At 41.5% G+C, this 23,061-nt stretch overlaps 1 protein-coding gene across 2 annotated transcripts in view; it reads right to left on the bottom strand.

Annotated features, from left to right (window-relative positions):
- trpm3 (transient receptor potential cation channel, subfamily M, member 3) overlaps nucleotides 1-23,061 on the bottom strand; it is a 174,931-nt gene that overhangs the window by 18,574 nt on the left and 133,296 nt on the right. The window contains exons 10-17 of one of the 2 annotated variants that reach the window (XM_030060102.1): nucleotides 19,315-19,387; nucleotides 15,272-15,372; nucleotides 14,925-15,059; nucleotides 14,558-14,608; nucleotides 9,795-9,935; nucleotides 6,023-6,052; nucleotides 4,036-4,328; nucleotides 2,352-2,580 (exon numbers count right to left, since the gene is read on the bottom strand). In XM_030060102.1, the coding sequence (XP_029915962.1) occupies nucleotides 2,352-2,580; nucleotides 4,036-4,328; nucleotides 6,023-6,052; nucleotides 9,795-9,935; nucleotides 14,558-14,608; nucleotides 14,925-15,059; nucleotides 15,272-15,372; nucleotides 19,315-19,387 (1,053 nt within the window). The remainder of the gene's footprint in view (nucleotides 1-2,351; nucleotides 2,581-4,035; nucleotides 4,329-6,022; nucleotides 6,053-9,794; nucleotides 9,936-14,557; nucleotides 14,609-14,924; nucleotides 15,060-15,271; nucleotides 15,373-19,314; nucleotides 19,388-23,061) is intronic. The other variant, XM_030060101.1, reaches the window with a different exon arrangement.

Here is a 23,061-nt window from a genome sequence, read left to right as displayed (position 1 = left end):
TTGTATTCTGTTGTATTTTATGTATTGTATGGTCTTATCAGTAAAGGCTTGCCTTCCATTGCTACAAGTCCACACATTCACACCTGGGAGCTGCCCAGTACAACCAGTTTCTGCTTCCTGGCCACACTGAGCAGCCCCATTGCACCAGCTGGGGGATAAAAGAAGCACTAAACTAGGGGTTCTCAACCTTTTCCACCCCAAGGCCCACCTACTCATCATCATAACATGTCAGAGCCCATAAGAAAAAAAAAATATTTCTCACAAGCTCTGTTGGCAAATCTATACTTTTGTTTATTACACAAGTGCTGAAACTAATACCAGTTTTTGCCTGTAGGTCATAACTGTCCATAAATGTTTCAAAAAACCTCAAGACTGTAAACAATGATATTAGGCTTTAATAACCTTCAACTTGAAGAACTAAAGCCCTTGTAATAAAAATAATAATAATAAAAATACATACACATAACAACTATCCCAACTACATCCCAAATTATTGTTTTTTTTTTTTTTTTTTTTTTTTTTTATTGTGATATGCTAGCTTGCCTCCTTGAATAGCATCCAGACAGAAAGTGTTCATAGCCACACATTGATCGCCATCAGCATGGATGAAATGGTGAACATCAGATTGCTGAATACACATTCTCCAAGGCGTAGTCAAATGAGTGTTTTCACTGTTTAGCCTAACTGAAGTTTAAACTAACCTTTTTTAAATACGATGTGGAGCAATGTGCTTGACAGATCGAGTTGCAGGTCTTGCATTAACTGGTCGGGTCGAGAATTGATTTAAAGGAAATTGCAGGTAGCAGGTCGGACATGTGTTTAAAATTAGACATGTGCAGGACTCTGGCTTCTACCAATGGTATTCTGAGGCCCACTAGAAGGGTTGTTTTGGGCGGGGTTGAGAAACCCTGCACAAAACAAAACAAAAGGTTTCTTTTTTGCAATCCACCTGCATCACTATGCGTGCAACTGAGTCTCAATACTGCCATCACCATTTCTGTAGAGCCAATCACTCCCATTCAATGTTGAAATTGTTAGTCATCATCTTTGACGCTCAAGAGATGTTGGAATCAGTGGTAAATTTCTCATGACAGAAACTTTCACTCTTCACTTCTCTGTAAGAGCAAATATGGTACTGTCACAGTAGTTGGTGAACTATGTCTTGAATAGATTCCAGTTTTAATTTTCTTTTTAAGGACAAACTATATGGTACTGTCACTGTCAGAACAAAGGTCCTGTCCTTTTACAGTTCTGTGCATTTACACCAATATGGTGAACAGGGGCTGTGTAGATTAAAATAGCTCATTCTAAACCCACAAAACACTGTGAATCTTCAGCTCATGGGACGTGCATTATTTAAAACATAGTTAAGGAAATATATATAATTTTATATGTGAATAATTTATATGATCTAAAAATCACTTAGTAATACTTTACATGTAAGTACCTCGTCTTGGCTCTTGCGGTGTTTCTTAATGTGTGCATTAATATTAAAAGAACAGAATGAACTAAAAAATTTTAAAATAAAAGCATATTCACATTCTGGTGTAACTTTGAAAAATGTTGTTGGCTTTTCTTCTGTTTTTTTTTTTTTTTTTTTTTTTTTTAAAGTAATGTTAGTATTGAATGGCCCAAAATAAGCACTAAATTGACTGCAGTACTTATATAAAAATCTTGAATTGTGATACATGCATGTTAAAACAATGAAAAAATTAACCTGAAACGAATGGACAAATTTAAAAATCTGCGAAAAACTCCAATCACACTCGACAAACGTTGTTCAGGGAGTATTTCTTAATTTGCCAACCCAAATTTTCTCAGGCTGCCAGTTAACCCATTAACATCCACTGCATCAGCGAGCACTAGATTAGGGTTAAAGTTTAGGGATACTAAAAACTCACTAAAGTTTGAGTCAGAGGTCTAAACTTTTGCAAAGATGTAGTTGATACAATGTAAAAGGTATGTGGTGTGTGTTGTTTTTTTTTTTTTAAATGGTGTTAAAAGGGGTTAAAGCCCTGCTTCTCTGACACCTAGGTAACCCTTAGCCCCAGTATTTGTCTCTGAAGTTATGGTGAAGTGAACAGACATTTGATCAGTGGTTAAACACTCAGACGCTGTACGTACACAGAGCTGTTCAAAGTCACAGCCACAGTATTTGACCCCATGTGACTTCCGAACTTCAGTTCACCCACATGCGCAGGCTACCTCCACCATGCACGCTTCTAAAAGACATTTCCACTCCATGTGTTAGGTTGGTGTTATTTAAGGTGATTTTGCCTTAACAGCTGCTTTGAAGCTACTCCCTTTCCTTACGCACAGGTTACCCCAACCATCTGCCCCACTTCCACTACCTTCAGGCCAGAGTTCTTGCGCATGCGCAGGCGTCCCATCCACATGTCGGTCAGCAGCATCTGACTGCAGGTGTGAGCGATGAAGTCCCTGTGTTTGGCCGCTACCGCCAGCTGCAGGCAGGTGGCGTTGCTCCAGTTCTTCAGCTCGTACGTCAGCAGCTTCATGGCCATCTGTTCATCCTGTTTATAGGACTGGTCGAGCAGCTCCACTGCCAGCTGGCCAAACTCTCTGGGCAATGATATACATATACAGGCACAGACACGAATGCAGAGATGAATATACTTTGTCTCAACGTATACATATCTAATTGAGTTGGTTGTGTAGTTTAACAGCCATCTGGACAAATGCTGAGGTAATTTAGATGTGCACTTACAAAGATAGACACAGCAACATATGGTGTCTCAATGCAGCTGATAGACCATTAAATGGTCAAAGCTTTAATGACGAGTATACCTCATTTCTTTGAAAGCATGTGTATATATAAAATATATTTTACATTTCCATGGCACAGAGTGGCCAAATTTTCAGCAAGATGTATGTCTGTATCCCTCCCAAGGTGATGGGGTTGGTTTTTTTGGTATTTGCTGTGTGGGCATGTATTCTGCATGCTGAACAAGAACAACTGCCTGCAACATTTAGACAGAAATTTTGTTTTGAAGTCTGGATGACAGAAATATAGGACACAGAATTTCGTGGAAATACGTTAGGACACATCAAATGGGGCAGAAATATGGGACTGGACGTGTCCTCGACGTGTCCAGAGAACGAGAACATAGTGACAAAAGAGTATTCATACCACTTGTTTACAAGTGCCTTGAAGAGCAGGAAAAACTCCCTGAAGCACATAATCTATGCATTATGTGCTTTCACACAGACAGTATGAACCAAAACTTCAGTAACAGTGAAGCACAGGCAAAAGACACACACACACACACACACACACACACACACACACACAAAGGCAGATATAAACACAAACACACACAACCCCACAGTTCAAAAATTTAAGAAAGATATGCCTGTTGTGAATTGAGCTCTGCAAGGAAAGGCATTCAAATTCTGTTGCAAATGCACCCCAAGTATGTCAGCTCTCTACTTTGAATTGGTGCATGCGTGTGTTTGTGTGTGTGTCTGTGTGTGTGTGTGTGTGTGTGTGTGTGTGTGTGCGCGCGCATGTGTATTGGTAAGGCAGGGTGAAGTGTGGGAAGCTTGATTTGTAGTATCTGAAATCTTTCCCTCTAATTAACAACTATTTCCATAACCAGCATTTTGATGGTTGATTACCTTCATCTCACATGCATATCCTTAACTAACGATGATGCATGTCATTAGATTTCTGTATGTATGTCATTGACACCCCAAGGGAGCCTGAAGCAGTATTCTGAAACAGGTCAGATTGCAGGAAAATAGGTATGTATGAGTGTGTGTGTGTGTGTGTGTGTGTGTGTGTGTGTGTGAGTGTGCGACTTCATATATGTGTTGGATTGTAGGGGTTGATGTCGTTCCAGTCTAGACTCCCAGCTCAGCTCTGCATTAATCATTTAGCGTAGAAAACTTTCCATGAGAAAAGTGTTCAGCCCTAGAAAATCACCCTATTTTGGAACATGTTGCTTGAACAGCTCTGCCACTCAGGCAGAAAAGATGGTGTGTGTGTGTGTGTGTGTGTGTGTCCTTGAAGCCCACCTAGAGTTGTGGTTGAGCTCCTGCGAGATGTCATCCACCATATCGTTCTCAGAGGCTTCATGCGCCATGGCCTTGCAAAGCTTGCAGGCTACCAGAGCTTTGGCCATGGCCTCTTCGCCATGCTGCCAGAAGAACAGCGCCATCTTCTGGCGTTTCATCAGGACAGCCCACACCATTAGCTCGTGGAAGGGGAAGGGGAAGTGGTTGATCTCGGGGTCATCCAAATCGATGTCCACCTCCTCTTCTCGTTTACGTGTCGTCTTCTGTCGGCCTCTGCGGATCGGCATGTCATCCTGGAGGAGACCCGAGACAAGTAAGAGGGAAGCGAGTAACAAGAGACGGCTTTCTAGATATTTTTGGGGTGATTTCTTCATAATGATATGCCAATTATACTGACACAATGTCAGGGGAGGAGGATTACATTAGGTGTAGGCCTTATGAAGTAATTATAGTGCTACAACTCAACTCCGCTGTGGGAGACAACCAAGTGTTTTACTCTGACCCTGACAAGAAGTGTATAATAACGCAAAGACTATTTATGGATACAGTGGGTGAGAGGGACCCGAGAAATTTGGTTTATGCACATTACATCAAGTTCTGGAGGACTTTATCTGGGTTTGACCACGTCAGTCATCTAGAGAGCTCATACCACTTGATGTAAACAACCACTGAATTTATTACTTCAGTGCAGAAGGAAAGTTGTTGCAGGAGGAGACAGGTTGAGGAAATGTGCAGTGTACAAAGTGATTTTGGTGGTGAGCAACAGGCATGGTCTCATACATTTTTTCCACTAAATCTGCTCATAGTATTTCACAAATACAAGGAACTCCTTTACTTTTTATTCTAGATGCACTCTGCTAGAGCCTAAGTGTGAAAATGTGGGACTAGTGGTCTCTATAGGTTGGCCCAATGTCTCTGGGGAGATCAACATGGCCAGTTTGCCTCCAATGTCACATCGCAGTGGGCTGTATTGATCTGCACAAGGGCCTGGGGGCTGCTGAGGCTTGGTTACATGTTCACTTTCAGTACCTTTAGAGCTGCTGCTGGCTTTGAGATAAATTATACAGACATTTCTGCCAAAGAGAGCTACCTTGATACTGTTGCATTTAATAGTGAAGCACATGCCATTTTCGCAAAGAACAGTGTTGTGATTTTATGGATATTTACTGCAGAGTTAATTACACCAAAATCAATTAAAATTGTGTGAAGTGATAACAGTGAATTTGATGTTCAATGCTGAGTCAGTTTCATGGCCAGATTGCCAGACTGACTGAAAGACAAAGAGAAAGACATTAAGACAAGGAAGTAGATTTTCAACAAGCACAGATTTACAGACAGGCAGACTGACAGAGAGACAGATTTCATACAGGCAGACAGACAATAAAACAGACAGCCACGCATGTTAGATATAAATACCTCTGAGAAAATTTCAAGACACATGCTGTGATAAAAGCTTTATGATGCGGATAATACTTCATGGTGTGCACGCCATGGATACATGTGAGTACACAAACCATGTAGATTATGTAATCCTGTTAGGCCAGTCATTACCTATTCAGCCAAATGTAACTGGAGTGCTCTGACATGTATCATAACATGAGTCATATACATTTTTACCGTGTCAAAAAGCCATGAAAAATTGACAGTCCTAAACCTTTTTTCCCTCTCATTGCACTGAGGAAAATTTGTTAGAAAGTGACTTCTTTCCAGATCGTGTGAAATGCTTGAAGTGCACCTGATAATTATATTTGACAGGCTGCCTTGAACCGGCCCAAAAGTGGACACACTTTGCTCGCAAAATAAATCATGTGTGCCTAAAACTCTTCCTTTCAGAGACTGTAAGGCATACGTCACGCTCTTGATGGCGATTTTGCCAAAAGCCTTTTGCTGATTGAGTATGCGCTCATGTTATGAGAAGACAGTGCTTTCAGACGAGGGACAGGCACGACGCTGACTGAACAGCAGCCTTGATGGTTTCATCACTCACCTCCATCCCCAGCAGTTTCAGGGCTTTGGGCTAGAAAAGCAACAAAACACATAAACAAACAGAACAAGAGCTTGTCTGATGTGTTTTATAGAGCAGTGACTCTATAAGCACAACACAGCACAGACTGACAGACACACTCACTCACTCATACCTGCACATTATTTTGAATGGTGGGCCATTAGCTTCCATAAAGATAGTCTGGCAGGAGAAATAGGTTGCTGCCATAGGTTTCACATGAGATTAAGATTTTTGCCTGTTGCCATGAACAACTAATGTCCCATGGGTTTCATTTGACAGCTATCTTGAATTGATGTCCACGTTAGGTGAAAAAATGGTGATTTTCACAACTTTTTAACTTTTAACCACACAACATACAAAAACTTTTTCATAAAAATTTAAAATCAGGAATCAAATTGAAAGATCACTGAAATGGTGCATCCATCTTTAATGGTGAAAAGAGGAAATAACACATTTTCAGGCTCATAATAATATCATTCTTGCTGTTCTGTTTTGCAGTGGTTTCCTGCAATAAACAAATGAACTGAATTTATTCTCTTATATCACGTGATGTGTGTTTAAATGGATGGAAATCCCACTGATATAGATGCCTATCTGATAATGCTAGCAAATTTAATGTTTCACTGATCACTATCAGTGTCAAGCTCATCATCAGTCTCCACCTTATTAAATTTGCACCCCTGCAGTTTTTATGTATCTTTTCTGGTTCCATACATGAACAAAAATGAGTTTTTATTCACTTTTCATCATTTCTAGTAAAATAAAGTTTTTATCTTAACAACCCATGTTTTCATTAAGGGGTCAAAAAAGAATCCCCATTAGTTGTTGCTGTCAAGTGTGTGCTGACCATTGAGCACGTTTCATATGTCAATAGCAACCACTCAGCACAGTCCAGCAAGAAGATTTTATATCTGATATCTAAGTATTTTCATGTCACAAAATTGACATGTAAATTACACTGCACATCCATTACCGGTGTTTGAGGGACCTTATTATTGTCAAATTAGTCTGCTTTCTAGACTCTAGTTAGGGAGCAGGTACTTACTGGGAAGTAATTCTTAATTTGCACACTACTTTTCAAAACAGCTGGCTAACATTACTGAAGGTGTTTTGGATTTGCTGTCATGGCACAGCAGTTCCTCTACTGAACTGAACTACGAGAGTTTATTGAAAATGGTTAGAAAAACACTTCAATTTTTGACGGTGTGATTGACGGGATACTATATGTATACAAGCCATCTCTTCTACATGTGCGTGTAATTGTTAATAAAGGCATTGTGCACGTGTGATTGTGCATAAGTAATGTGTGTGGCATGTACAGTACTGTGCATCTGTATTAAAGGAGGGCACGTATGAATTATGCATTCATGAGACATCATCTGAGGTGGTAAAAATAGCCTAGGCCTCCTGTGGGGATTTTGATATCTGCATCTATTTCAAGGCTTTGTTCTTAGTTAATGTGTGTTTGCCTGTGTGTGTGTATGTGTGTGTAATAGGGCTGTGACAACGAACTTCGAAATTCGATATTAATTCGAACTGGAGGGAGGGATATAACGTTCGATTGCTGAAATTCACGTTCGAATGTGTGTGTGTGTGTGTGTGTGTGTGTGTGTGTGTGTGTGTGTGTGTGTGTCTTTGTTTACGTTGCGTAACGACGCAAATCAACGTTACGCGTGATCGTGCGCGGGATAAAAAAGTGTGGGCATGCATCAGTGCAGCGCGCACCTGTAGGAAGTTTACAGCATGGCTGAAAACAATGCAGCAGCAGAACCGGTCCCGGAGACTGAAATCACAGCTCCTGATCATCTCAAAAGTGATGTGTGGAAACTTTTTGGATTTCCGACAAAAAGTGCTTATTAAAATACGATCGTAAATACATCCAGATTATCATTATTAATGTTGTGCCTTTCAGAAGGAAAGCGCTTGTTAATATGGTTGAAACGCCCTCTGGCGGACAGACCGTAAATGACACCCATATTGTACATATCAATAGGCTAAACAATAGACTAAAATTGACCCTAAAAATTCGAACATAATTCGATATTTGACATTATAGGGCAATCGAAATTCGAAATTTATTTTGGAGGAAAGTCACAGCCCTAGTGTGTAAGCACGTGGCTGTGTTCACACATTCGCTTCATCTAGAAAGGGGCTGTCAGTGAGCTCCACTCGTCTTGATTCAAATCACAGTTAAACTGGAACTGTCTCTCATTCAGTCTGTGCTCCTTCCTTTACATCCTCAGTCTCTGCCCTTCTGTTGCTTTTCTTTCCTTTTATCGCTGCCTTTCCAGCTGCTTTGGCGCTGTCACAGCAGAGATATGCAGAGATGCACAGATATATAAAGACGCACACACACGCACATACAAACACAAAGGTGCACCGTCAAGCAGAAATATGGTGTTTCAGACACAGCTGCGCACATTTCTATTTCCATCACACCTGTGGCGGTGCATGAAACATTTATGCAGAGTGAGAGAATGAGATATTAGAGTCACAAAATGGCCCATGAGAGGATATTATATACATGTTGTGTAAACAAAAATGAAAATGTCTACATCATTATGACTGTTAGAATGACAAAAACAGCAAGCAAAATGTTCACTTCATTCAAAGTAACTAAAATAGGAAGTTGTAGCCTGCACAAGTATACAGCTTTTCACTCAACCAAAAGCTACATCAGCTTATTTCACTGATGAGTTTCTCCTCCATGGTTGAAGGTGCTAATCACTGAAATGAGATGCTGTAGTGATTTTTTATAATGAAAACCTGTATACTCTTGGGTCATGACAGCATATGCTTGAGTACTACACTTATATCCCACTTATAGATGATTTATTGCAGCAGGGCAGTAAGTGGTGCTAGGGTACTGCTCTATCTGATGTAGAGTTAAAGATTAAGTGGAGAACAGCTCCCACGTTTGAACTATGCTAATGAATGTTTGCTGGAGATTATTTGTGAGGATTCAGTCAGTGCTACGACAGGGAAAGCTAAGCCACTACTTCACTGACATCATAATGATCATTGCTGAATATATTCATACCAAAACTATTTAAGGTTGCATTTAAACTGAAGCCGCCTGCGAGACACTGCATCAGCGTACTGCTACAATGGTTTGCACATATAATACTGGCCAGGAAATCATTGATAGTCACTGGATATGCATTAATTCTTCACATTATTTTTGTCCTGTCATTTTTAATCAAATATTTTTCTGATATTCAGAAAAATGACTAGCTATTGCAAAAAAAGATCTATGATTACAAAATGAATCTTTGATTAATCTTTCAGTGTAGTGGAGAGCCCATGAATCACTTGCAGCCTAAAAAAATGACTCAACATACATCGCTAACCCACTTCTGTCAGCCTTGCTCCAAATGTTATGTCTCATACCCAAACCCTGCAGGCCACTGCCCTATCTACTTCATGCTCATTCAGTCCAGTCAGAGCCACATAATTCCATAGGTACATGCTAATTTGGTGTTAGTATGAGCAAGGTGAAGTTTGCCCTGGAGCACACAGTTTCTGATTAGGCAAATGTTTTATTATTAACATAATTCCTCATTAAAGTCTTTCTCACACTTTGCAGGGCTAATTTCATTAATGTGAGGATCATTTCAATGCTAATCTGCCTTTGCTTGTAAAATGTAGCGGCTCTGAATCCAGGTAAAAACTTCACTCCCAGACATGACTAGCAGTGTAGACGTGCCCTAAATGGTGTGTGTGACGCTAATGCAGCTGAGGGTCATCCACTTACTCTCTTGGGTCCGAAGAGGTTGTGGTATAGCGTTCTGAATCTCTTCCTGGTGTAATTACACCGGTACGCTCCACCCATGAGGTATTCGATGACCAATCCAATGTCAATGAGGCTGATGCGGTAGTCCGGCGGCAGGTTACCCTAGAAATCAAGACATTGTTTCAAACAACAACCGCTCAAGTCTAAGCCAAGTGATTCATAAAGAAAAGTAAACAGGGGGGAAGGATACAAAAGGAATCACAAAAATCATTCACCATCACTTCACAAAATCTACATCACACTGTTTTTTGGCTTAGAAAGAAACGTGATTATCAGATTCACCTTGAAGTAGATCCAACTGAACCCTGGATATTCTCGCTTGGAAAGAACACACAAGGTCAGTGAGTACACGACGCAACAAGCAGTGGCAAGAGAAGGGGCAGATGGGGTACACAGAAACTCTCAGGCAAGTTCTCTGTCCAGCTATCATGAAAAAACTGGGATCTTAACTAGGCTTCAATTTATGTCTGATATTCAGAAGCCATTGCTTGGTATTAAGGAGATTTTGCCTTAGAGGCTTAGAGACATTTCTCCATTGTTGCAACCATATTTTGGTCACAATTTCAAGTGTAGTATTTTTTTCTTGCCTACATCCTTGAGGTTTGTTAACTGTACAGCCCTGAGATGTCAGGGCCGTACTAGGGTGGAAAAAAAGAGGATGGGAGAAAGAACTTAGACTGGAAACTCAGGTAAGGTTTAAAGAAAGGATATATTATGAGGACCATTGTGAAGGATGTAAAAAAAAAATTGAATGATTTGTCTTAATTTGCATTTAGGGAAGTAATGAGATCTTCTCTGAGAGGTTCAGTGCAGTCTAGAAGACAAAGAGAAAGGCGAGAGAGAAAGAAGAGCGAGAGCGGTAATGACTCATTAGCCTGAAAGAGAGGAGCAATAGCAAGGAAAGATAGATAACTAATAAGGTGGGAGGGGAGGAGAATTATTATTGAAACAGAAATCCTTTCATATGATTACTATAACCATGTCCGCACTTGCTTTTCCTCTGCATCACATCTGCCCTCGAGATAGACCCCAGATCCTACATCGATTACCCAGGCAAGTTAAGGTCAAAGAATTCCCACTGTTCCTTTGAGCCATGCCAATTACCTCACATCTACGCCTGTTTTGATACCATCTCCTCTCTCTTCTCCCCTGCAGTGAGAACTGTGGTACCAGAGAGCCTAACCATCCCCTTCATCCCTTACCTGTCATCATAATGTCCAATAAATTCAATTTTATTGGTATTATCTCTATGAAGCCTGGCAGCGCTGATACCAAGCTTCCAAAGGCCAGCAAATATACTTTGAACCAAGAAATTTGAAAGAACTGTAGATACAGCTTGCCTTTTTGTACATCCAGAGATCAAACTGAGCACACACCGACTATTCTAGGGATACACATAGTTCAAATGCACCACGCAGTCAGCTGTGCCCTCATTTAACTCCCTGTGAGGTTGAGCCTGCAGATATCAACTGTGTGTTCACTTTTTGTGTGAATCTGCTCTGTGAGCTTAGACCCGTTTGGTTTTAAAGGCTCAAATCTTAGAAACACAGCAACTCTTGTAAGAAAACAAGCAAGAGCTTCTGGATGCAAGGATCGAAGCTCTGTCTAGGAAATCCTGAGAGGAAAAGAGAGGTGAACACCTCCTTTTTCACTACTGTTGCTGGGAATAGCCAATGGCAAGAACCTAAGAGGACATGGTTGGAATGGAGTTTCACGTGGAGCATTTCCAGCGGTGAATTTCTGTTGTGGAATGCAAACATGGCGTTCAAACGATTTCAGAAACTTTGAGGACTTTAGCTTTCCAGCAAGATTTTTGGCCTGTTTAGACTCTGGGACAGACAGTCCAGTACACCAGGCCTGGGCAACGCTGAGCTTCAGAACAATAAAGCTCAACACCTCGCCGAACAATATCCATGGAGGACACTCTAATTATAGCCATTAACCCTCTGCTATCCATCATGGAGAAACAAGTCAGATTGCTGACTGTAAAAGGAATCTCAAAAGCCTCTATTAGACAAAATGATGTGATGTGACAAAACATCAGATTGCAGTATAGGGTTCGGCTCTCCATACATGCTAATGATCCGTGAACGTTCAGCCCCAGCTGATTTCCCAACAGTAAATGTTTGACTGAAGAACTCTTAACCCTAGAACACATAACGGGGGCCTTTCAGACCCCTAATGTGATTTGTTCTGGTATCTCCTCAATAAATGCATTCTACCTTTCATTTATTCTTCAGCAATGTTCTGAACCATCATAGTTTTGAATTTTCTAATTATATTATTAAATTATTATTAAAAGAACGGGGGCCTAAAAAGCCCCCCATTCATTTTCTATGGTAATTCCATTGGAATCATTGATTATTACAGTAATAATTATTATCATTATTATTATTTTGGTGCCATTGTCAGAAACTTGTTTACTGCAAAACAAAAACCTATACAGACTTGACCACTCTGCCCTCTACACCCTTACACTTGACCTTCACTACCTCATGAAATGATTCATTTCAGCTTTTTTTTTAATTTCATATATTTGTTATCATAAACCCCCCCGAATAAAAAAGGGTAAAAGGAAAACAAAACATAATACAAACACATACCTACCATTACTATATGCAGATAAGTTGGTAGGTTACATATGGTACATGGCTAGGTTGACTATGCAACCTGGCTCTCATCAAAAATCAAAGTCATTTAAAGCTTTAAATTTGCATCAGCAGAGGCTTTAGCAGCCCTGTGAGGCAGCTGCTATTGTTAATGCTAAGAAACAGGAGTTTTCAAGTTGGCTAGCTTGCTACCAAACAATCATGATCGTTGACACTTTGCATTCCATCTCTTTTATTACTATGTAATTGCACCAGTAATTGCACCCGCAAAAAATCATTTGAATTCACATTATATATAATCCCTAGAGGGAAATGCATGTATTCTGGCTGGGGGCCTAAGAGTGTATATTTTTTTCACTTAGTTTCAGGCCCAGTTTCAGGCACTTCTACACAATAGTGTGTCAGTGTTGCAGTAAAATACTTGTTATTTGCTTACCTACAACACATCAGTGTGAAAATATAAATACACAATATTTCATTTCAAGGACCCAGGAAATAAAATTGGCTGGTTAAATCAAAATTTTTTCCAGACTCATGGCACACGGTATATTGCTACCAGCCTTTAGACACTGAGCTGCATTGTTCATTTGCTCTGCAGGAAAACCTATTTCTGCCTGGGTGACTACACAGAACAAGTTCATCTCTGTGATTTTCCCTTTTTCTGAACCAGCTCTCTCACAATCTAATGACAGAACCAGATTGAACCTGAGAGCAACCTTCACTGGTCCTTACAGCTTTCATTAGCAGAACACCTAAAGTGAAATAAGAATGGCCAGTTTCTAAACGTGTGACCTATTACAATGTACGGTTTCCACAAAAAGAAAAATGAGAAAGAAAGGAAAGAGTGATGACATGTTGACGCAACCTGAGGGATAGTACTAAAATCTAATTTGCATCGCACTAGGATACTATGAAGAGCCACACACACAGCTACATTATGGCACTTGCACAGAGCTCTGCTAAAAGAAGATGGATAATGTTTTGCCATGCAGTAAGGTAAATGTTTTTCATTGGGTATGTGTACATCAATGTGTGGTATGGTGAGGTCAGGTGTAATGTAATTTAAATTGCATTTCCTCATCTGTGCAACCTCACATCAGAATGGTGTTTAACGACCATGAAGGGTTAAAGGAGGGGTGATTACACCAGCGAACTTTAATGACTCCCAGAGGAGCATGCTGCATTATTGTAATCAGTAACGCTTTAATTAAAGAACACATCTCAATGCTAATGCTGGTGATGCTGACCCCTCCATCATCTCTCAACTGGAGATCAGTCCTAATTGGCATGTGGGCATGTGCTGAATGTGAAACTATACATTTCTGTCTCTGTGTTGCCCGTGATCATCGCTGTGCTACAGCAGACAGCAAAAGCAACACATGCTGCATGGTGTTGGGGATTCTGGGCTTAAGTACAACCAATACATACACAGAGCAAAATAGTAAATAATACAGCCATTTCATTACCCGAAACACACAAATTAAATAATAATAATGGTAAAAATAGGGTATAGCATGTAAAAAAAAGGACAATTCCAATCCTCATTGGATTAAATAGCATTAATATTATTAATTATAAAAGTGAACGGCTGTCTTTGGGTTTGTTATTTGCAGGCCTCACAGCGGTTCCACTGCGGCCTCGTTTTGCCCAAAGTCATGTTTTGTGCATAAAACTACTGTGTGTTTTATATGTGTGGTGTTTGTTTACCATGGTAGTGTGTTTGTGTACAGGGCTTAGAGAAAGGAAAGGGTGGACTGCTAAAGAGGGGAGGTATGGGAGTCGTGCATAGCTCTACACAGCCACTGCAGCCTGCATCTCCAGCTGAAAGAGAAGAGCCGGCCTCTATATGCCATTAGCAACAACTGGGACGACCAAAACCTGGACACACACCAAATGGACGTGGACAGAGTAACGGTGCACAGTCTGCAAACATGTTCTGTGGAAGTAGGCACATTCTGCAGACAAGTATGCTAACCGTTGACACACATTGCAAGAAAGCAACACAAACTCTAGAATGAACATCACTACTCTTGTGAACAAACTCAAGCCAGTGTTCATATACAGTGAGCCTTGCGCAGCCACACAGAGGTACAGTGAATACAGTCACAGTCTTACCTTTTTGACGTCTCTGACAAGGTGATACAGCGTGTTGGACGGCCCATGTCTCTGATGAAACAAAAACATATTAAACACAGCTTATAAAGACACATATAGTTATTATCAGTGACAGTGTTAACAGGTCATTTAACAAAGCTGATACTGCCTGCTACTCCGCACGCTGCCATCACCATTTTTTTTTTTTTTTTGATGAAGCAGCGGTTAATTTCACAGCTCATGATGAAAATCCTTAACTAAACTCTCTGCTTTCTAGTCTACTGCTGCAAAAAAAAAGAAAAGGTACTGACAGAACTTATGTTTACACTGAACTTATGTTTACACTGTAATTAGCAATATTGTTACAACTGTATGCATGTGTTATTACCGTGTTGTACAGCTCCTCCAGTCTGGAGAGGGTGAGGAAGCGGTGCATGCTGACTCCATTCTCAATTAGCAGCTTGACAAAGTCCACCCTGTCCAGAACTAAGGCATCCAGCATTGACTGCTCCAGGGAACCCACCTATTGAACCAAGGACAGACAAGATGCATATTTTAATTGTAACTAATAAACCCCATATAAAAAATTCAGCAAGGATTTGGTGAGAACAAACTCACAAACAAGCCCTGTGAACACAATCAATACTGTTAATAAAGAAGATATACGAGCACAGGACAGAGTACAAGAGCATCCTGGAAGTTGTAGAGCAGGAACATTGTGTTTGTGTTTCTCACAGGCCACTGTTGTCCATAGATGAAGATCTGACTGCGAGCGATGTCCACTCTATTCCAGGCCAGAGCAAGACTCAACTGGTCAGGAGCTGAAGCATTGGCACCTAGAAGACAGAATGAACACGTTATGGGTCAAATTTGCATTTTATGCCATCCGTTTTTGCATTTTGTCACCACACAGCTGTTATTCCATGTTTTATAGTTTTATATTGTTTTGTTTTTTTTGCTTATATTCTTGCTTTGGTGCCACTGTAATGACCTGGTTCTAATGTATTAATCAGTATATTAATTCAACTTCACATTATTACTATATAGGTATATATACAGACTTTTCAAAAGGTTAAGGCACTGGAATAAAGCCACTAAGTTACCCTGGTGAACTTTTTCCCTCAGTGAACCCTATTACTTTTCCTAACTAAAGCATCTGACAGGTACAGAAACACTTTGTAGTTATTGTCTCACAGGGGTTTGGAGACCAGTAGTTTTGTCATTGTAGGTGAGTGAATTTGCCTGCAAGCACCTCAGCCACTGAAGAAAATACAAAGCATCAGGTAAGAGTGGTACAAAATTTGACAGGGTTCATCCTTTGGCCTAAGGGTTGTGTTGAGGAAGGGTCATATGGTCACCACAATCAATCTTGTTTTGGGGAGTATAAAAGCATTTATCAGATGTCATGGCAATCCAGTAAATACATTTTGTGATATCTTGTGTGCAAAGTTGACATTTTGGCTCATCGTTGGCGTTACAGGGGAGGTCTTGACGTCACCAAAATGACAGGGTCCATCCTCTGGGGAGCATGAAATGTGTTCCCCAAATTTCATGGAATAGATTTAAAGATATGTTGCCTTGGTGTAAAGTGGGTGATCTGAATGACCAACACAGCCATCTTTAGGCCCTGTCTGCCAGTGAAGCAAAAGTACCTTTGAGATATATTTTATTGTACATTGAAAGACTGCAGTAAAAATGTCTAAGACTAAGCCACAGAGTGAATTTTCACTTGTTCAAAGGAAATTCTTCAAAGGCTGCTGATTACTGTGATCTTACAGAGAGACCTTGTCTATTGTTGAGACTCATAATCTGCGTGCTGAGAGAAGTTATCCAAAATGAGAAAGACGGTGAAACAATTTGCCTCAACCTTTAAGGGAAGCCAGTGTAATATTGAAGTATAATAATACTTGGTGAATTGACAAGACTGTGTAAATTTTTAAAAGGCATACTAACATCATTACTTTAGACAGTACTCCCTCCTTCTTAAAAGGTCTGAGAAGCATTACTAGAGCTTAATGGTGTGAGCTCAGACAGAGACCTGGTAATGACATGCAGAGCACTCTAATAGGGCTTTAGTGGAGATATGTGTATATTAAAAGGCACGGTGGCCTTGCTTTATCAATGGCCTATAGCTTTATGTCTGCCTGCCAGCAGAGAATATTGAGCTGCAGCCACTGGAGTTTACGGCCCCAATCTTCAGGGTATGGACTCCTTCAGACACCAGACCATCAATTACTCTGAGCTTTTCTCTAGTGTACCATGGGTCCTTAGCTGCAGTTTCCTTCCTGCCAAGTCTCCTCTCTTTTTGCTCAGTCGCACTCTCTCCTGTTATTTTCTCACTCGTTTTCTTTTTTCTCTCCGCAGCTTTCTCTTGCTCTGTCTTCCTGACTGCATTCCCTGTACCCTCTGCCGTGCTTTGTTGAGCTTCAGGCAGTAGCTTAGTTCTTCAGCGAAGGAGTCTAATCCAGTGTTTTAAAAGCTCTCAGGCAGGATGTGACTGATTTCATTTTACACTAAAAGCTTTAACATGTCTCAGTCAACTCAGTGGCAGAATAAGACTCATGTGCAAAACGGCCCTTATGCTATTTACCATCAAGCATTTTTTCCTCCTTTCCTTACTCCTTCCGTCTCTTTTTTCTACTACTTCTAGTATCTTCTTTTCTATTTTATTCCCTCTCTTCCTCTTATTTCAGTTCTTCCCTTCAGTAATTCATTGAAATGCCATGCCTGCCACATCCTTGCTCTCTCTTTTTAAAGCCATGCTTTAGACATTCTTCTAAGATATGTGAAAGGAAATGAAAAACCAAAGAACTGAAAAGGAAAAAAGAAATGAACAGATTAACATATAGGGTGTAACAGAAAACATAAGAGTGGACATGTGTGCATAGGAGAAGGGAGTGAGCACAAGTTTGAGAAGAAGATAGAGATGAGAGAATTGTGCATAAAGCGAGTTAAGTCATGCATTTGCACACACTGGTGCACATAAATTATAAATCATCTGTTTCTCTCTCTCCAAACTCTCTAGCTTTGCTCTTTGCACTCTCTCTGTGGAGTGAAATGTTTCTCTGAGGAGCAATTCCTGAGACTTTCAATCATCTGTTAGGGATTGAAAAGTAGCCCCCAAGGACTTGCTGTTTTGGGTATGCGTGCATGTATTTTTTTTCTGGAGATTATTTTTTTTGGCATTTCTGCTTTATTTGACAATCCCAGTAGAGAGACAGGAAAGGCAGGGGAGAGAGAAGGGATGACATGCAGCAAATGGCCTGAGGTCAGATTCAAACCAAGGACGCTGCGATCAGGACTCAGCCTTAACAAGAAGTACGCACTCTTATCCGGTGAGCTACCGAGTACAGCATGCAAGTATTTCTGCATGAGCAAATGTCTGTGTGTGTGTGTGTGTGTGTGTGTGTGTGTGTGTGTGTGTGTGTGTGTATGTGTGTGTGTGTGTGCGCGTGCATGCATGCAAACAAACTCTCATGAGCCCAGTTATCTTTATATTCCTAGAAGAAACAAGTGCCACAGTGATCAATACAGGCTACTGAACAGGAGGTCGAAAGTATGGATCTGGGGTGGTGGGTGTTGGGGGAGGGTGGTGGGTGCAGGGAGGAGAGAAGGAAGGGTATGAAGTGTGGTTGGAGGAGTGGGAACAAGATAGAAGCCATGTAATGGTGGCTGGGTTTAATTGCTCCCCCTACACGTTGAGGCATTTTCAATTTTATAATCCTATTTTCTCAAATTGTCACTAATTGCATTACAATTTTTGCAGAGAGCCTGCTTCTGCCGACTGCACGACTAAATTCTGTGATACTGTGGCCACGTGGATTGATTATTCGGCTTGTGCTGTACGCTGATATGAGGAGGAGGTGCCTGGAGCTCTTAATTCACTTGACACCGGTCTGACAGTAATGTGATGCCGATGAATGGCATTACAATGGTGTGATGTTACCTGTATAGAGCTGTAAGCATTGAAAGATATCAGACTCTGACTGAGAGAGCGTGCATTTGTATACTCCTGAGATATTAGAAGCTGTTGTTGAATGGAGGAATTGTGTATTGTACGTGGATCTGAGCTAGCCTGAGCAGTTCTGGGTGCAACATGTGGGACGAGAGTCCTCTTGGAGGCTGACTATTTTATGGTGGATTTTCCAAATGTGCTGCTCTGGAATGGTATATGTTATTAAAGTTTGGCCATATCTCTGTTTAAAAATAGATCCTTGAACCCAGTGGGATTTACTCGGATAAATGAAGATTAAATTTAATAACATATATACAAGTGTAACCTCCTAATACTGTAAACATCTTACTGTAATTCGTTCTCTCTGGCCACTGAGCTAATAAGTGGATGTGGCCAAGCTAATTAGTTATTCTGCAGGTGCCGTGCTGTGATATCAGGATTTAACCAACATAATATCCCTTAAATCACTGCAGGCTTGTTTGGATCCACATATATTTAATAGCTAGTAGGATAGTCTACTCTGGAACTATAACCTCCCCCTCTATTTAAGAGAGAAAGAACTGGGCACAGATGTATCCTGAGCTATGCGATGTAAAAGCAAAAATATACTGGTATGCTTTTAGTGAATATAAACCTAAAATGGGGATAGTGGGAGGAATACTTTCTGAAATTATATCATACTCCTTTTATGTAACTTCAAAATAACAACACAGAATCCCCTGGGGGGCCACAGTGAAATGTAAGTCATGGAGGCCACTTATGCACTCATGCTCATGTGTGTGCGCGTGCACGCACAGTCAAAGACAAACTCTCATACACCTACCTTTGAGCAGTGCGGTGAGGATGGCAAGGTCAATGTCTTGATGACCCTCTGACCCCATCCGGAAAACCGTTATCTGAGAGAAAGCCAAGGATTGAGAGAGAGAGAGAAAGAAAGAGAGAGCGAGAGAAAGAGAGACAAAGAGAAAGAAAGAGACCTTAAATGTATACAGGGCAAACGGTTTGAAACTAACCACTCTAGTCGTTGTGCTGTTTCATGTAATATACTGAGGCTTTTAGCATAAGAAAACCAGTGACAGCTTGAGTGAGAGGGCTTTCATTTGCTGGATTAAACTGCTTCGCTGAAACTCTAAGCTGCTGCTCAAGCACTCAGCACTGCACCGAAACAGTGACGGGTGGAGGAGGAGAGGAGAAGAGAGGGTACCACTGATATATTTCCCACTATGGACTCTCCTCTTGCTTCCTGTGTAGGGACTAGGGAGGACCATAAAGCTCTCATATACAGCTTGTTCACTGTAAGGAGGGAATTTGTTAAAATGAGATCAACAGAGAAGGACAAGTGAGTAAAAAAAAAAAAAAAAACAACAAAGCGAAGAGAAGAGAAAATGAATATAATCTGTTGGTGCCACAATCATTTTTGCCATTATTATTTTTTTTCTTTTCCGTATGTTATATTATTTTGGTTCAGGGCAAGTTTGGGTCGTCTTGTCTTTAAGCTGCATTTTTGCATGTCCTCCATGCTGCAAAGTGACTGGGAATATCTGAGGAATGATTGTTTTACGTCACAAAGGCAAGCATGTATACGCATGAGGTGTGCATGTGTGAGCGCGTGTGTGTGTGTGTGTGCATGCGTGAAGGGCACCTTGATGTGGGAGTCGTGTACGAGAGGCTGCGTGGTCGGAATGCTTGACAAGCTAACGACCCCAGGACAAGGGGTAATAAATCTATTCCTCTAATCCTTCCCTTCACCCATTCATCTCCCCCACCCCCCACCCCCCCTTCCCTGCGTGCTGTCCCTGCAGCCCATCTCCCATCTTACCAACACCCCCCTCACCCCACATCCCCCTACTCTAAATGGCTTCATTTTGCAGAGCTCCTGGAATCTTGCTGGCTTTGCTGCTGCTGCTGATTCTCTCCCTTGGGCTGTGGTAATGTTGTAGACTCTCTCTCTCTCTCTCTCTCTCTCTCACTCTCTCTCTCTCTCTCTCTCTAATGGCAAAACAGTAATTCAATTCACATTGATGATTTACAGTATCTATTATGTTGGCTCATTCGTCATTCTTAGGCCATGTGCTGATGACACATTGGCTCCTCCCTGAGAGTCAAGTAACGAACCAGACTGCCTCGATCCTGTGTCACACATATGAGTGCAGCTGCTAATAAGGTGAGCATCTGTGAGTGCGTCTGTGCTCACACACACGCCTATATGTGTATGTGTGTGTGTGTGTGTGTGCGCATGAGTAATCAAAGGGTTTTATCTCCAGATGAAATAGGAGTGCAATGGGATGTGAAGGTATTGATCAAGGTCTTCCTTGGTGGGATGTGTGGACATCTGTGAGTTGTTGGTGTCGTGCAATGTCACGTGTCTTTCTGAGTTTGTTACATGATCTGCGTGTGTGTGTATGTGTGTGTTCGCGTGAGTGAGTGGTATGGCCAGATTAGATTGGCCAGGATGCATCCCTGCTTTTGCTCTAATAAATGTTAACAACACATTTAGTGAGCCATCTGTTGAACACACATGTAATCTGAACAAGTGTGTGTGTGGAATTCCCTACCCATTCAGAGAGAGAGAGAGAGAGAGCGAGAGAGAGAGAGAGGGAGAGAGAGAGAGAGAGAGAGAGAGAGAGAGAGAGAGAGAGAGAGAGAGGCAGAGAGTGAGACAGAGAGTGAGACAGAGACAAAGACAAAGAGAGAGAGGGCATGAATCTATATATGTTCTGGGTGTGCTTGTGTGTGACCCTAATTTCATCCAATCAGCAAAGAAACCTATCATAGCCACTTGTTCATCATACCCCATATTTATAATTACAGCTGCATGGGTGAATTCCTTTACACACAAAAACACACACACAGACACACACAGACACACCGGATTCTTGGTTGCCTCTCACTAGCAAAGATGGATGAAGGTGTGATAAGGAAAGATGATTATTATATGAGATGTAAGCTGTTCTTTGTATTCTCCCTCCTCCCCCTGGCTCTTCCGTCACTCCACCAACACCTTTCTCTTCCCTCTCTTTCTTCTTGCTTTCTTTCACTCCCCCACCTCCACCTTTTCTCACAACCCCCCATCCTCTTGCTCCCACCTCCTCCATCACCCCTCCCACCACCCCATCCTTCTCCTTCCCCTCCTTCTCCTTGCGTCTTCTTCCCTCTTCCCTTCCTCTGATCATATCCCCAAGGTGACCCTGTGGAAACACGCTGTCTGCTAGCAGAGGCACCGCAGCATGGAGGCTAACCAGTGTAACCTCTATGATGACAGGAGGCTGGTAATTCACTCTCAAGGGACCCACAGCGAGGTATCAGTTAGTTTATGCAAAGGTACAATGAGGGAGTGACTTTCTGACATCTATTTCCATCACCTCATACAAGAATTGCTTATTGTGAGGCAAATAAGATGCTCCGGGTCAATGTTTAGCGAAGCCTGCAAAGGTTAGACACAACATCACTGTTTTTCATTACCATTGGCACAAATGCTGCGGCTTAAAATTCTCCCATCCAGTCTCCTTTAATTATTTCACTCTGACGTTTTCATTGCAGGGCAGACTGTAATTCTTTTTGGTTCATGGCTTTTGAAACGTTCAGCCATTTTGAGGGCTGAATACAGTTTTGACACTTCCCTGCCTCTAAACCGACGTTCGTCACCTCAGGGGTCAGCGTGCATAGAGACAGGGCATTGACTCCTGTCTGTCACACTCTTATCATTCTGTTGACGGGAATAGAGGCAGGAAGAAAGGAGTGGGAGAGGGAGCGGAGTGGAGGCAGAGGCAGAAGCAGAGGCAGAGAGGATATGATGAGGGATTTAGCAGGAAAGAGTGTAGGGAGCAAAGGAAGAGAGAAAAAGAGTGACAGGAGGAGGATGTGCTGTTGAAAAACTGAAGATGGATCTAAGTACTGAAACAGGAAGAGAAAGTGCTCACTTTCTCAGTGTGAATGGGCTCTGTTTGAGCATGGCTGCATATTTAGAGACACTGAGCTACATGCTTAGACGAACAGAAAACTGCTCTTCACGCTGCAGTGGGCCAACCTGATTGGAAAACATTCATCTTCATTTAACAGGCAAAGACCCCCCTACCACCACCACCACCACAACCTCGCCCAATACACACACACACACACACACACACACACACACACCACCACACTGGCACATGTGAATGCACTGAAACGCATGTGCACATGGAACAGGAGGTCCATGCAAACCTTGCAACTGTGAATGGTGTTATAAAAAATTTAGATGTGTATGGATTTCTGTCTGAGATAAAGCATCATCCAACAGTATTCAGAATGACAAGCAAAACAGAGGAAAAATAACAGCAGCTCTAACACAAACTGTATTCATGAAATTTTTAAGTGAAAAACTGCCCCGCTGATAATCAAGCAATGATGTCTCTCTCTTTCTGTGTGTGTGTGTGTGTGTGTGTGTGTCATTCCCCCCTCACTGTTTCTCAGTTTCTAGATCACACTCTCCACTGTATGTGAGGCTCACATTTACTCTCCACCCAACGTCCCCCGCCCCTCTTCTGTCTCTCATTGTCCCTTTAACACACTCCTCTCTCTTCCTCCTACT

The sequence above is a fragment of the Myripristis murdjan genome, chromosome 9, assembly GCF_902150065.1.
Source record: "Myripristis murdjan chromosome 9, fMyrMur1.1, whole genome shotgun sequence".
NCBI lineage: Eukaryota > Metazoa > Chordata > Actinopteri > Holocentriformes > Holocentridae > Myripristis > Myripristis murdjan.
This window is presented reverse-complemented; position numbering and strand designations above follow the sequence as displayed.